Source organism: Protobothrops mucrosquamatus, unplaced genomic scaffold (genome assembly GCF_001527695.2).
Source record: "Protobothrops mucrosquamatus isolate PMUCROS unplaced genomic scaffold, P.Mucros_1.0 scaffold750, whole genome shotgun sequence".
NCBI lineage: Eukaryota > Metazoa > Chordata > Lepidosauria > Squamata > Viperidae > Protobothrops > Protobothrops mucrosquamatus.
In genome coordinates this window covers 53,029-67,106 of record NW_015387021.1, presented here as the reverse complement: position 1 = coordinate 67,106, position 14,078 = coordinate 53,029, and the positions used below count along the sequence as shown (strand labels likewise).

General features: G+C 40.2%; 1 protein-coding gene across 1 annotated transcript; it reads right to left on the bottom strand.

Annotated features, from left to right (window-relative positions):
* Window positions 1-1,770: 1,770 nt before the first annotated feature.
* On the bottom strand, window positions 1,771-13,406 carry DLK2 (delta like non-canonical Notch ligand 2). The gene is made up of 6 exons (XM_029284593.1): window positions 13,259-13,406; window positions 11,950-12,051; window positions 7,213-7,276; window positions 6,018-6,148; window positions 3,417-3,561; window positions 1,771-3,150 (listed from the first exon to the last, which is right to left on the bottom strand). The coding sequence occupies exons 1-6, from the start codon at window positions 13,404-13,406 to the stop codon at window positions 2,385-2,387; spliced, it is 1,356 nt and encodes a 451-aa protein (XP_029140426.1). The 3' UTR covers window positions 1,771-2,384.
* Window positions 13,407-14,078: the final 672 nt, after the last annotated feature.

The following is a 14,078-nucleotide window of genomic DNA, read 5'->3' as shown; positions in this document are numbered from 1 at the left end:
ACATGTATATTGCTGTTGCTGATTTTACCAGTAAGCCATGATAATATGAAAATGACATGTGCAGTAACATCATCACACAATGCCTTTGTGTACTTGGGTCCTAACTACATAAATTTCAGCATTTATGCAATTATGTTGACCCACACATCATTTCCCCCCATTGGGTGCAAAGAAAGACAAATACATGTCATCAGACAAATGTCATTTGTGTCAGACATTAGAATGCAAGTACCTAATAGCAGCATTTTTGTGATGCCACTACACATGATATGTTTGCCTGCAGCTTGTTCCATACACCACTGATTACTAGCCATAGGGATCACTGCCTACATCAAAATTACCATCCCTAAAAAGATGAAAAGTAATTACTAAGAGTATCAATACTTGGGGGAACATTATTACTACTTCATCCTTTCCAGACACTCCTCAGTAAGAAAAAAGATGTTTTGTTAAATGTGACTGAGCTGTGATGATACAATCTGATAGTCTATGGAGAGGGCAGGAAGGCACTGGTTGCTAGTATTTTAATTATTGTATTTATTTTATAAAGTTTACATATTTATCAATTGTGTATTACAAAAATAATCTTTCCTTCAGGTTTTTTTTGTTTAACTTAGGTATTTCCATGTATACAACTAGGAACTTAGCCATGATCCTAAAGTGTTGACATATTTCTGGTGTGAAATGAGGAGAGCTGAGCAGTAATACACATTTGTCAATTGTGTATTACAAAAATAATCTTTCCTTCAGGTTTTTTTTTTTTGCTTAGGTGTTTCTATGTACACAACCTAAGAATTTAGCCACAATCCTAAAGTGTTGACATATTTATGATGTGAGATGAGGGGAGCTGAGCAGTCAAGGCCAACACGAACATTCTATACACTCAGCATTTATCATGATGGAATATAGAAAGTACTACTGAATGGAACAGATTTTATCACTCAACCCAAAGAACATTATGCAATATTGTCTGTTTAAATGCATCGTTACCTTCACTAGCACATAGAGAAGGTAAAGTAATTGATTGTACACTTTTTAAATCTTGCCATTGCCAGGTAAGGATTGTATACTCTCCTACCTAAATTCCTGGGAAAGTATGGCCAATCAATATGGCAGCTTCTGAGCTGAATGTATCCGTGAAGTGACTTGCTGTAAAACAACTTCCAATGTTCCATTAGAAAAGGAACAGCAGATGGGAGAGGAACACCTGTTCCTGAAAACATGCAAAACTTAGCAACAAAAATAACTGTTCTGAAAATTGGGTTTTGTATCTGCAACCCTAAAACTTTTGTTTCAAAATTTCAACAGTTTTACTGCCTCTTTTTTCATATAATCCAACATGAATCTTGAGGCACTCTTTTCTCCAAATTTATAGCATGTATCTCTTTTCCTCTTTCCCACATACATGCACACTATGTGGAATCCTCCAACAATATAATTATTTTGATATCACTCCTAAGTTCTTTCTCTCAAGAACTTGTTCCTTGGGATTGGAACTAGAATAGAACTTTACTTCCAATTTCACAGATGTCTATCTTCTTTCTGGCAAGTGTGAAGGCTCAAACCAGATATCCAAGGCAAAGAATGGACATTGGTTTCTGTTTTTGCTCCCGTTTGACACCATAGCTGAGGAAATGTGTTGCTGGATTGGTGAATGACGTAATATAAAATTAAGCATTAACAAACCTCCTGAGATGATTTGGTGTAATACAGAATCTGTCTTTCATTTGCAATTAAACAAACAAACAAACAAAAAAGAAAATGAGATAGAAGAGAAGGGAGATGTAATAAAAATGGTCAGCAAATTGTCTCATGGCATTATGAGGCCCTTGGGAAAATATTGTCATTGGAACACAAAATGGCCTCTGGTAGAAAAATTCTATATTGTTTGGACCAGAATTCTAGAGTCAGGGCATATCCACAGCAGTTTCTAAACTCTCAGAATAGGCCATATGAAACCTGCAAAGACTCTAACCAAGAGTTATCAGATGCCTGAAGGCCTAACAAAGTTACAGCTCCTATAAACTGTCTTGGCACCTTTGGCGCCATTATACATTGCAGAACGCATGTCGGATAACAACCTTCTGATCCACTTGCTGTTTTCAAAAGGAGGGTTATCCTAGCCCAATGTTTCCTTGGCTGCCTTGATGAGTTGAAGTCAACATGCCAATGGATTTACTGCACACATTCAAGAATTCTTTTCTAAAAGCAGGATTTACTGCCTTGTGGACACTTTCCTTCATGCCAATTCACAGCCTTCAGTTCCATCAGAGCCCTCAACGCTTTGGAGATAAGCAGCCAGAACTGACCCCAGACGTGGCTGGAAGGATTCTCTGAATCACCGGTGGGCATTTCTAGATCAACCAGGCTCTGATTCTGGCTCCTTACAGCTCTGTTGTTTTCCTGGGTTCTATCAAGATTGTACTTAACATTCCCACTTGACATTCTTGGTCCTGAAGCTTCCTTGCAGTTTGGGAGGGGCTCTGACTTCTCTGGCGCCCCCTCTGCCAATTCTTCAGCAGCAGCAACACGGTCACTAAGACCAACACAATAGTAATTCCCCCAAATACAAGCACTAAAATGAGCTGTGACTGACTCAGTCCTGAGTCTTGCTGAGTCACCACCTCTTTCACAGAGATTAACAGCCCGCCATCATTTGATTTCTCGCTGTAGTTAGTGATCCGCTTTCCCGTAACTATAACCTTGGCCGGCTCAGACTGGGTCATCCAAGCGTAACTGCTGGTTGTGCTTCCCAGAGCCCTGTTGTGGTCCTTGGCATCAGGCTGGGATATAGTGATCCAGGTTGCCTCGGGAGCTAGGAGCTCACATGTTTTCCCAGCAAAGCCCTCGGGACACAAGCAATCAAAATTGTTGATACGATCATAACACTTAGCCCCATTCTTGCATGGTTGGCTGACACAATCATCAATGTTGATGGTGCAGAAACGTCCTTCAAAGCCATCCTGGCACTGACAGGAGAAGCGATTAATGCCATCGAGGCAGGTGGCGCCATTGGCACAGGGACGCATGAGGCAGTCATCGACATCAGTCTCGCAATGTGTACCAGTGAATCCAGCCAAGCACTTGCAGGTGTAATTGGAAGCAAAGCCATTATTATCATGGCACGATGCACCATTTTTGCATGGAAATCTGAAAGGACAGACCAGGGAAAAATTAAGACCCATCATGCTGTTTTTATTAGACCCCATAAGGTCCATTACCAAAGTTGGAAGTTTTAATTTCCTTTTTGTAAAACTAAAACTTCAGTCAAACTTTGCCCAAAGGTTACAATGCGCTTGTTTTCATTTACATGGGGTTTTCTTTAAGATGTAACATTCATTGTGACCAAAGCAGAGGAGTTCTGGCCTCATATTATCCTTCTGCTATTACCATCTGTTTTTACGAGGACTGCTCACCCTGCTTTCTCACATGGCCCTGTCTTCAGCTCGCAGTCCTTTCCATGGAATCCTTCAAGGCACTGACAGGAATATTCTCCGTCACGATCATAAACACACTCAGCTCCATTTTTGCACGGCGACTGATGCTCGCAGATGTGAACATCTGAAATAATCAAAAAAATAAAAGGCAGGTTAAAAGATTTTTAGCCTTGATTTCCTCCTGCCAGTTTTAAGTCCCACCTTTAAAAAAAAAGACCCATTAATATACTTTTTATGTCACAATCATGAAATAGAATTTTAAAAAATACAAAAAAGGGATGCGGGTCCCATAGACATCTACAGGGAGGCGCTTCTTAACAGTTACAGTTGTTTGACCAGGATGCATCTACAGATAGTCCTTGACCATACTTTAGCCCAAAGTTTCTGTTGCTAAATGAGGCAATTGTTAAGTGAGTTTTGCCCCATTTTATGAGCTTTCTTGCCACAGCTGTTAAGTGAATTACTGCAGTTATTAAGTTAGTAATACAGTTGTTAAGTGAATCTGGCTTCCCCATTGACTTTGCTTGTCAGAAGGTCATGGAAGGGACTCACATGATCCCAGGCCACTGCAACTTTCATACATATAAGCCAATTGCCAAATTTTGATCAAGTGACCATGGGGATACTGCAATGGTCATAAAGTCATGTCACATTTTTCAATGCTGTTGTAACTTTGAATGGTTACTAAACAAATGGTTGTCGGTAAGTCGAGGACTACTTGTAATTTGACTTGAGCTATGGGTGGAAGTTTCCTTTTAATCAACTTGATCTCAAGAAAAAGATGGTAAACTCAGCCATTAAGTAAGTGATAAAAAGCATCTTCATCATAACTCAGTAGCATAGCATACTTAGTATCTGAAACAAACAAAGTGACAAGTCAGGAGGAGGAAAGTATAGAACTGAGCAGTTAGACCAGTCAAAAGGGAAAACATAAAACGTATTTTTCTAAAATAATTTGTTTGGATTTGTCACTTCCTTCTTCATACCAAGAAGCTACTTTTTAATTTTCCTCCTAAAACACCTGAAACCCACTCACACAACAAACTAACGTTAACATGTTAATATAGCTGAGTTTAGATACATGCTTTATCCATGCTTTACACATTCTCAGAATGTAAGAATGTCCCTCCCAAACAGGGTGAAATGTTCAAAGGGTGAAGATTGATGACCCAACAGTGTGTCCAAGGGAAACCTTGCAAGGGATGGAATGAAGTGGCAGCAATATTCAACAAAAGCCACTTTTGTTGAATGACCCCACTTATACTGAAACTGCTAAAATTAAAAATGCCTTTTTTTTTCAGAAGTACATTATCACTGTCTTCACCCAGCCTGACAAGGAGGCACTTACTCCTACTGAGGCTTGTATAGATAAGTCCAGTCTGAAAGGAAGAGGATCAAGAACTCTAGCAACTGTTGTCTTCTTAAAAAAACACCCTTCCAAGACAAGAAAATGCTGCCAACAAGGCTATATGATTACTGAGATTAGGCTGAACTGCTGCTGTTGTTTTAAAGCTAAAGCCAGACAAAATGCAGATGTCACTTTTCAAGGCTGGGAACTAAATGGCCTAAAAATCCTAACCTGAAGTTTAAAATACAGGAGAAAATGCCTATGGTTTAAACCAGGGGTCTTCAAACTTGGCCCTTTTTCGACTTGTGGACTTTAACTCCCAGAATTCCTCAGCCAGGTATGCTGGCTGAGGAATTCTGGGAGTTGAAGTCCACAATTCTTGGAGTTGAAGTCCACAAGTCCTAAAAAGGCCAGGTTTGAAGACCCCTCGCTTAAACCTTGGGACTGACTCACATGCATAGGTAGTCCTCAATTTACAACCACAATTGAGTCCAGAATTTATATTGCTAAGTAAGAAATTTGTTAAGTGAGTTTTGTCCCATTTTACAACTTTTCTTGCCACACTTGTTAAGTGAATCACTGCAGTTGTTAAGTTAGTAACACGGTTGTTAAGTGAGTCTGGCTTCCCCATTGACTTTGCTTGTCAGAAGATTGCAAAAGATGATCACATGACCTCGGGACACAGCAACCGTCATAAATATGAACCAGTTGTCAAGCATCCAAATGTAAATCACATGGCCATGCGGATGCTGCAACAGTCAAAAGTGTACAAAATGGTCATAAGTCACTTTTTTCAATGCCATTGTAACTTCAGATGGTCACTAAATGAACTCTAGTATGCCGAGGACTACCTGTATATGACATCTTCTGTACCACAGTAAAAGCTACTTTTCTTTCTGTGCCAAGTCCTTGAAATTTTTGTAGTTTGCCTACCAAGTGTGGGGTCAAGCTTCCAGAAAGAAATTTATTCCCAGATCTCATGTGAAGCCTGGCAACTTGGAAGAAGTAACTCCATAGTCTAGCATGCTTTGCATACAGAACTCTTCAAATTAATCTCTAGAATCTCCGAGTACATCTTGAGAATATCCCATAAGGAACCCAGGGAAACCACAAATGTTATATTTCAGTGTAAAGCAGCATTATGTAAGAATATCTACTTCTAATACTGTGTATCTCCATTGTCCAGATTTTATTTAAGATTTTTCCATCCTGCTTCAATTGGAGCAACCTACCTTTGTCACAGAACTTGCCAGCCCAGCCACTTTGGCAAATGCATTGCCAGGGCTGGTGGCATGTCCCATGGCCACAGCCAGGCATTCTCACACAGTGTTCACAATATTTTCCCTCCCAACCGGGATCACATCTGCAAAAGAATGCAAGGTCTGGATGAGCAGACAAAATTCCAGTATAACTTGTATTAGTCAAAGGATTTTTTTCCCCGTCCATACTAAACATTGCAACCTAAAACTTTTCCAATTCTGTTTGTAATCCATAATGTGTGTTTGATATGTACTGTATGCACAATGGCTATTTCTACACCTTACTATCAACTTTGAGATAAATAAAAGATTAAAGATACTGAACTGGCATTCTGTCTCTGACACAGATTTTCTCTCCAGCTTTGGTTAGTAGAACTTCTTATCTTCCATCTAACTTCTGTCTCAGAGAAGCAATGTGTTTTCATTCAAAAAAGTTTTCCCACTGCCTCTTTCTGTTTGTCTTCAACCTACTTCTCGAGAATATGCCCAATTCCATTTGAAGAGTTTTCAAACCAATATCCCAATAATATATCAAATTGTCTGGTATATCTCAGGATCACCCAGCCAATGATGCTTTTTAACATAAATCTTCAAAGCCACTGCTGTGTAATTCAGTTTTAGTTGCTAATCATTACACTTTCATCAAAGATCTATCTATCTATCTATCTATCTATCTATCTATCTATCTATCTATCTATCTATCTATCTATCTATCTATCTATCTATCTATCTATCTATCTATCTAATTTCTATAGCTACCCATCTCAACAAGTGACCCTTGACAGTGCATGTCATAACACATAAAAAACATCTATCAAAATAGTACAAAATTAAATATAATGCAAATATAAATAAATGTACTTTTCTTATATCCAGAGTTCTCCTTTCCAAGAACCCACAGCGGATGTCAGCTCCATAGGCCCTTCTTCTCTATATAAGAATATCTTGCTATAAGTAATTAAGCTAAACCCTTCTCAACTTATTGAAATAAAGCATTTCTTTGGGTGTCTGAGCCTCTTTGGCTTCTGCGAAAGAATCACAGAAAGACAAGCCTTCTTGTGACTGTCATATGCATTGTTACAATATATTATATTGATAAAGAAGCAACGGCAGACAGAATGGAAGGCTACATATAGAAAGGCTGTACTTGCATCAAATAATTGTTTACCTGCATTTGCCATTCTTTTCACAGCTGCCGTGGGCCAAATTACAGTGGTCACTGCAGTCATCACCTGCAACTTAGAAAAGAGCATAGAACTTTATGTACAACAAAGCCAAGAATGCAATGGCTAACTACATCAACATTACAATGAAAGTGTAAGACTGGCATAATAATAAGGCTCCTTCTTAATACAGATTGGTCAAATCAGAAAAAAACTGGGATCCCAGTCCAAGATTCCTCATGAGTATTAAACCTCTATGCCACCTAGAGTCACCTCGGCAAAATGGGTGGCATAGAAGTTAATAATAAAATAAAAAAATAAAATGAATAAAATATAAATAAAATAAAATATTACAATCCATAAAAGTAGTACCAGTTTACTTGAGATTCCCCACTCACTTCTGTGGAATAACTACACATTTATTCTTTTACACATGGTCTTCTCTTTCTCTTTCTCACTTAAAGACAGAAGGTTTGACAAAATGCTATTCTCCCTAGAAATACTAAGTTGGAACTAAGGTAGTGAAAATTCATTTTCATCTCAGGCATATATTTTTTTTTCAAATTCTGTGTATCTCTCTCTGTATCTTCCACTGTATCAGACCATCTTCATTTATTCTTTTACTATGTAGGTCTTGTGCATTTATCATATCAGTCTAAACATTTTCCCTGAAAGTTCAAGTCTGCAGAATCATATACATGAAAGGACATTTGGGTATTCAAATAAAACTTATTCAGCTTGTCCAGCTGTTCACCTAATGAGGGGGGAGCCCACTATCACTTTGATAATTGGTTCCACCATTGAACTGTTCTTACAGTATAAAGTATTTTCTTACTGTTTGGCTTCCTTTCTGTAACTTCTGTTCCTTATTTTCTGTCCTGCATTCTGGGTCATAGAGAACAGATCTGAACTTTTTCCCCCATCCAGACATTCACAGTCTCCAAGGACTGGGGCCGCACTCCAACAGCATCATCTTTTTGGGCCAAAGTGGAAATATATAACTGGGTATCATCAACACCAATAATGCCATATCTCATGCTTTCAAATGACCTCACTCACTGGTGTAATGCAGATGTCAAAGAAGATCAAGTTTCACATTTCAGAAACCTATTCCCCCATCACCAATACTGACTGGAACCAGCTGCATAGGAAGGAGAAGAACCACTACAAAACAACATCTCCCGTTCCCCAAAGCTGGTCTAGAAAGATACCGTAGTCAATGTTACCAAAAGATCCAAGTGGGCCAACATGGTTCTGCCATTTCCATCTCAAGCCCTCCAGAGAATTTCCATGGTGGGATTTCCCTGAATTCAGTCGACTTTGCTCTTCATCCTTCACCAAAGTGCACAGGGCATCTCTTGTTCCACTTCCTCACTCACAACCCTAAAGCCACAAACTCTACAAGACCTGTAACTACAAAATCCTCATGAGAATAATCCAGTCTAGGCCCCTGTGCTCATTCCAAACTGCAGCAAAGACCTCCACTAAACTGTGTGCCAGAGCTTTGGGGAAAACGGCAAACTCCTTCTGAAATTGCATTGGGTCCCTTAGCTATTAAGGTGGGCTGATCAAGAGGCTCTGGCTCCCTGCATGGAAAGGTTGCTGCGAATAACTCTAGGGCCATGGTAAGGGATTTATGTTATCATCCTGCAAACCCAAAGTCACAATTCCACTGCCTTAAAACAAAAAACAAATCCAATGTGTGATCCTCCATGTGAGTCAGGCCCTGAATAAGTTGGACCAGGCTCATGGTTGTCATGGTGGGCATGACTCTTGAACTATCTAAGACTCCAGGCCCAATGAAGGCAAGATGAAGTTTCCCAGAACCATAATTCTGGGGAACTCCATTGCCAACTTCATAACAGAATCCAGGAGTTTAGGAAAGAATGTTGTCAACACTATAGAGAGGAAGATAGTTAAGGAACAATTTCAGCTGTCCCCCATAACTAATCTCACAGAGAAGGTCTTGCATCCAATTATGTAAAGGACATAGCCATAAAAGGCCCCCAAAGACTATCTTATAACAATAGCCATCCCCATTCCTATTCCAGAGTGGGTGACACACCTAAAACCTGGGAGGGCACATTTCAGAGACAGGATACCCTCTTCACAAAGAAAGGATCAACCTATTCTCCAAAGCACCTGAAAGCAGGATAAGAAGCAATGGATGAAACTAATCAAGGAGAGAACCAACCTAGAACTAAGGAGAAATTTCCTGATGGAACAATTAATCAGTAGAACAACCTGCCTCCAGAAGTTGTAGGTGCTCCAACACTGGACGTTTTTAAGAAGAGATTGGACAACGATTTGTCTGAAATGGTATAGGGTTTCCTGCCTGAGCAGGGAGTTGGACTAGAAGACTTCCAAGGTCTCATAATTTTGTCCAACCAATTTTTGGTTAAAATCAGAATGACGGTAGCAATATAAGAATAGTCACCCACAGGCAGCCAGTAACCCCAAGGGAGATTGGAGTGCACAATAGCAGCTGATGATGATGGAGGTGATACCGGTCTAGGAGTTGCAACGTACAAGAGATGACACAAGATTTATTACTATATTTAAAGAAAGTGATTATGAGACTTTATCTAAGTTCCCACATGTTTGTTTAATCATGATTTGCAGAATAGCTTCAATCAATTGGGTTCCCATATCAAACAAGAAAACCACATTATGGCTCAATGTAAAGTGTGCACCCAGGATTCAAAACCTATTAGTGGTCTCAGCACTAATAAGTGCTAACAGAGAAAGAAAAGAAGCACTATCTAGCACGAATGCCTGTTACTCAGTATAACTACATCAACTAAAACTGAGGAAGAGTCTGGAAACTGGAATGGATTCTTCCATCTTCATGCTGAGAAGCCACTAATATTTCCAGTTCTGTGCCCCATCATTTGAGAATTAGAAGTGTTCCAAGGTCTGGATTTCTTTTTAATTACCTAAGTATCTCCAAGGTTGTAATTGAGCCGCCCTCTTGTCCCACCTTTCAATCTCCTACCATGACTTCTTCCCATCCTTTGTCTCCATCCTAGTTTCTTGTGCACAAAGCTACTCTGGCTTCTCTTTCAGTGAGGGGGGAGTCATTTATTGTTATGTATCTCTTGCATATACTATGGTTTCCATAAGGAGGAAGCTAAGATAATGTAGGGAAAACTAAATCAGGTGTGATGTAATGATAACAATAGGATACTTTAATATGGAAATCTGATTCTGTTCAGGGAAGTAGTAGATTGAGATGGAGGGAAAGAGTTAATTAATCCTTCCTCTGATTGTCATTTCCTGCATTAAAACTGAGGTTTTCTCCAGGATGAAGATGGTATAACTGCAAATAGCAACTTCCTTTCTAGACCAAAATGTAATTTTAACAAGAATAACTTAAGGTATGAAAATATTGCAGGGGACAAGGCAAACAAGAACAACAAAACTTTCAGATGAGAATATCACAGTCCAGGTAGGATTTTTTTTTCCTGGTCTTATAGCAAAGTTCAAGTATTTCGTGTTATTTTTGTTGTTTTTAACTCTGTTGGCTTTTTTACTTTTATTTTATGTTAATTTAATACATGACACCCCGAGTCATGTACATGAGATGAGCAGCCTGAATAGTTACTGAATAAATAATAATGTAGCCTCTGTTTTCCATTCATTATTATTTCTGGTCCTCAGGAATATTGTGAGGCCATCCACAGAATGTCCAGTAGGTGTCACTGCCTACATAAAAACTTAAAATGCAGTGAGGTAAAGTTCAGATGCAGGACAGCCAGCACAGTAACAGAACAGACATCCTGAATGTCAGCCAATTCAATTTAAACATTACTTCCATATTTTCAATCCAAACTCATTCCAGATGCAAGCAGGGATACATCACAGTGAAAGGCTAAAGTACGTAAGAATTTCCACTCTAAAACATCCTCCGGCTACTTTCTCCCTTTATGTGAAGAGATTCAGGTGGAGAATTTTGGGGGAAAGACTTTCCTGCTCTGTATTAGGGCTGTATTGGATTTGTTCAAAGGGAAAAACAACATCTCCCATGAGACCTAGGAAAATCTAAGGTAATCCTGTGCCACCATCTCCCAGGAGTAACTTTTTTTTTCCCCAGTGCCATTGTAATTTTTCTGCAGTGAACATTTCTTACCATTGGAAAAGTGTCATATCGATCTGTTATTAATATTACTATGACTTACTGTGAGAAACGTCAAGGCAATTTTCGCTTGCAGCCCATCTACCACTCTAAAATCTTTCAATGATTTCTATGATGGATTAATTTGTATTTTTATTATTTTTATGATGGATTATACTCTCCTTCCTTAACTCATACTGGGGTCTGTGTGCACATAAAACGCCACTAGTGCCCAATATCAGATAAGGATCACTTGCCCTGCTACCTTCATGCACTGTATAGCTTTGTATTATACCATCATTTGGGAAACAAATCTGAATAGCTCCACAGACATAATGTTTTCTTTGTCATCACCTTGTCCTCAAAACTTTTTTGCCTCCTGGTCCGAACTCTTTCCTTGGCTGCCTTCTCTTGAGGTTGGGAAGGAATCCCGACCTCAAACCAAATCCTGAAAGCTAATTTTGTAAAGGTGCTTATTTGGCACCTGAAGAACAACCCTCTTCAAATGAGACCCACCACTCACAGAGAATTATATAAAGGAAGGTCATATGTATAGTGACAAAATAAAATGTTCTCCCTGTCTGGTGGCACTTTAGAGAGTTCAAGTGAATGTTTAGTTAATCCTCACCTTGGGTAAAGTGGTGATGGGCCGCAAGAATCCAAAGCAAGGACATGAGCTGAAGACAGAAACTCCTGAGCATGATCAGTGTGGCCCCACCGAGATAGTCACCTACAAGAAACAAAAGACAAAATCAGAATCCTGCTCTGCTGGCCTCTTCCCTGCAGCGCTATCAGCCAATCTTATATTCCAAACACCTGAATGGATACAAAGTTAAACATGTTAAAATGATAAACCTTCGGAATCAGCTGGCATATTGTGCTCCATAAGCAATAGAACACACACACACACCCCTACCCATTCAAGCTTTTCTCCCCATTTACTTGGGAAGGGATTAACTCCCCTAGACCAGTGGTGGTGAACCTATGGCACATGTGCCAGAGGCGGCACGCAGAGCCTTCTCTATGGGCACGCGCACTGTCGCCCCAGCCCTGCCTCCCCTGCAGCCCCTTCCTCATCAGCAGCCCCCCCCGTAGAAGAGTCACCCCCGGGCACAGCCCGCACGGAGCAGTGCAGCCAAGGACATTGCAGCCAGGCAGCAGGGACAAGACTCCGCCCTCACGCCCATCGCGCGCAGATGATACTGCGGGGCGCAGGCAGAGGGCGTGGCCACCATGGTGCTGCAGGGCGCTTGGTCAAACTGCTGTGATGGGCCATGGAGGCTGTGGGTGGCCCTGTGGGCAGGCAGGGCAGGGGGCGGGCGGGGGCGGAGGGGTGGGTGGCGGGTTTTGGGCACTCGGTGTCTAAAAGATTCGCCATCACTGCCCTAGACCTATGAAAAACTAAGCCCTTCTTTAAAATCAAGCGCATAGATCAGAGAGCGATTCTTCTGAAGGTATTGTTCACTATACAATACACGTGTTCCAAAGTGAAACTCCACCTGAATAGATAACCCTATTTAGAGCTGAAGCAAAGCTGAAGCCCCAAAAAGGTCATGGGGTTATTTGGCTAATTAAAAGTGCAATCTTCTGCTCCCTGCTCAGAAATAATTCCAACTGTTTGCTGAGCAATTCTGACAATGCTCCATCTCCGGCAGCACAAGGGCACTTAATGGGAGGATAGTTTAAAATTGGAGAATGAATTTAACCATGTTGCTGTTTAGTCATGGCTATTCCTACTGCTTCATGTCTCCAGCAGAACCACCAATGGTTATTTTCAACTGCTGTCTACTATTCTGAAGGAATATTATAGTTGTTGTTTTTTTTTAAAAAATGGTTAGATTTGCTTATTACATGTGCATCCCTTTTATTGTGAAAAATTGGAAATCCCTCTTATTAGGGGATATTGGTCAATATGTGCAATGTTAGCCTGTTCCAACTTGCAAACCTCCAGGGTATTAAGCATAAAGCTTTCGATACACTATCTGGAGAGGCAGGAATTGAATCCAAGATCTTCCCTCTAGAAAGCCTGTATGTTCCTACTAAATGCCAGCTTTTCCCTTGCTTCCAAATATCTCCAATCAACATACTTGCGACTATTTTATAGCATTATTCATGCCAGCAAGAGTGGGAAACTTGAAGATCCAGCGATGCAGATGACCTGAGCTACTCTTTGACAGCTGTGAGTAGCAATAGCAATAGCACTTAGACTTATATTTCGCTTCATAGTGCTTTACAGCCCTCTCTAAGCAGTTTACAGAGTCATTATATGACCCCCCCAACAATCTGGGTCCTCACTGATCACACTGCATCATTGCTTTGGGTCAAGGAAAACTTCAAAGCTGTACAAATAACTCCCCAAAAACCTCAGCCTAGATTTTTTTTTTTTTGCAAAGATAACAGTGGGCAACTTCCTCCACTCCCCTCCCACCAAGATCACAACTCATCCTACATATGACAGATACACCTTTTTTGTATCATGGCCTGCCCCTCTTCTTCTTCTCCATTATCCCCAATATACAGTAAGTATATAGACCATATCACTGAAAGAATGGTCACAACTGAATAAAATATAGCCCGTTGTAACATTTTAACCTTTCTTCAAATTCTAGGCTAACCTCATAGATTGCATGTGTACACACACACCAACACATGCATAATGCATGAGTGTGCACACATACACACATACACTTATTGGTTTAACATTTATTCCCCCTTTTGACAGAAGATTTGGCCAGACAAATCTTTTGCAGCCAGAGG

Bases quoted from the DNA above. Each gene is read 5' to 3' on its own strand.
- DLK2 (XM_029284593.1), bottom strand. From the start codon at position 13,406: ATGTTGATTGGAGATATTTGGAAGCAAGGGAAAAGCTGGCATTTAGTA. The intron at 6,149-7,212 runs GTAAACAATTAT...ATTCTTTTGCAG, and splicing joins GAAAAGAATGGCAAATGCAG to ATGTGATCCCGGTTGGGAGG. The intron at 3,562-6,017 runs GTAGGTTGCTCC...TGATTATTTCAG, and splicing joins TGGCAAGTTCTGTGACAAAG to ATGTTCACATCTGCGAGCAT.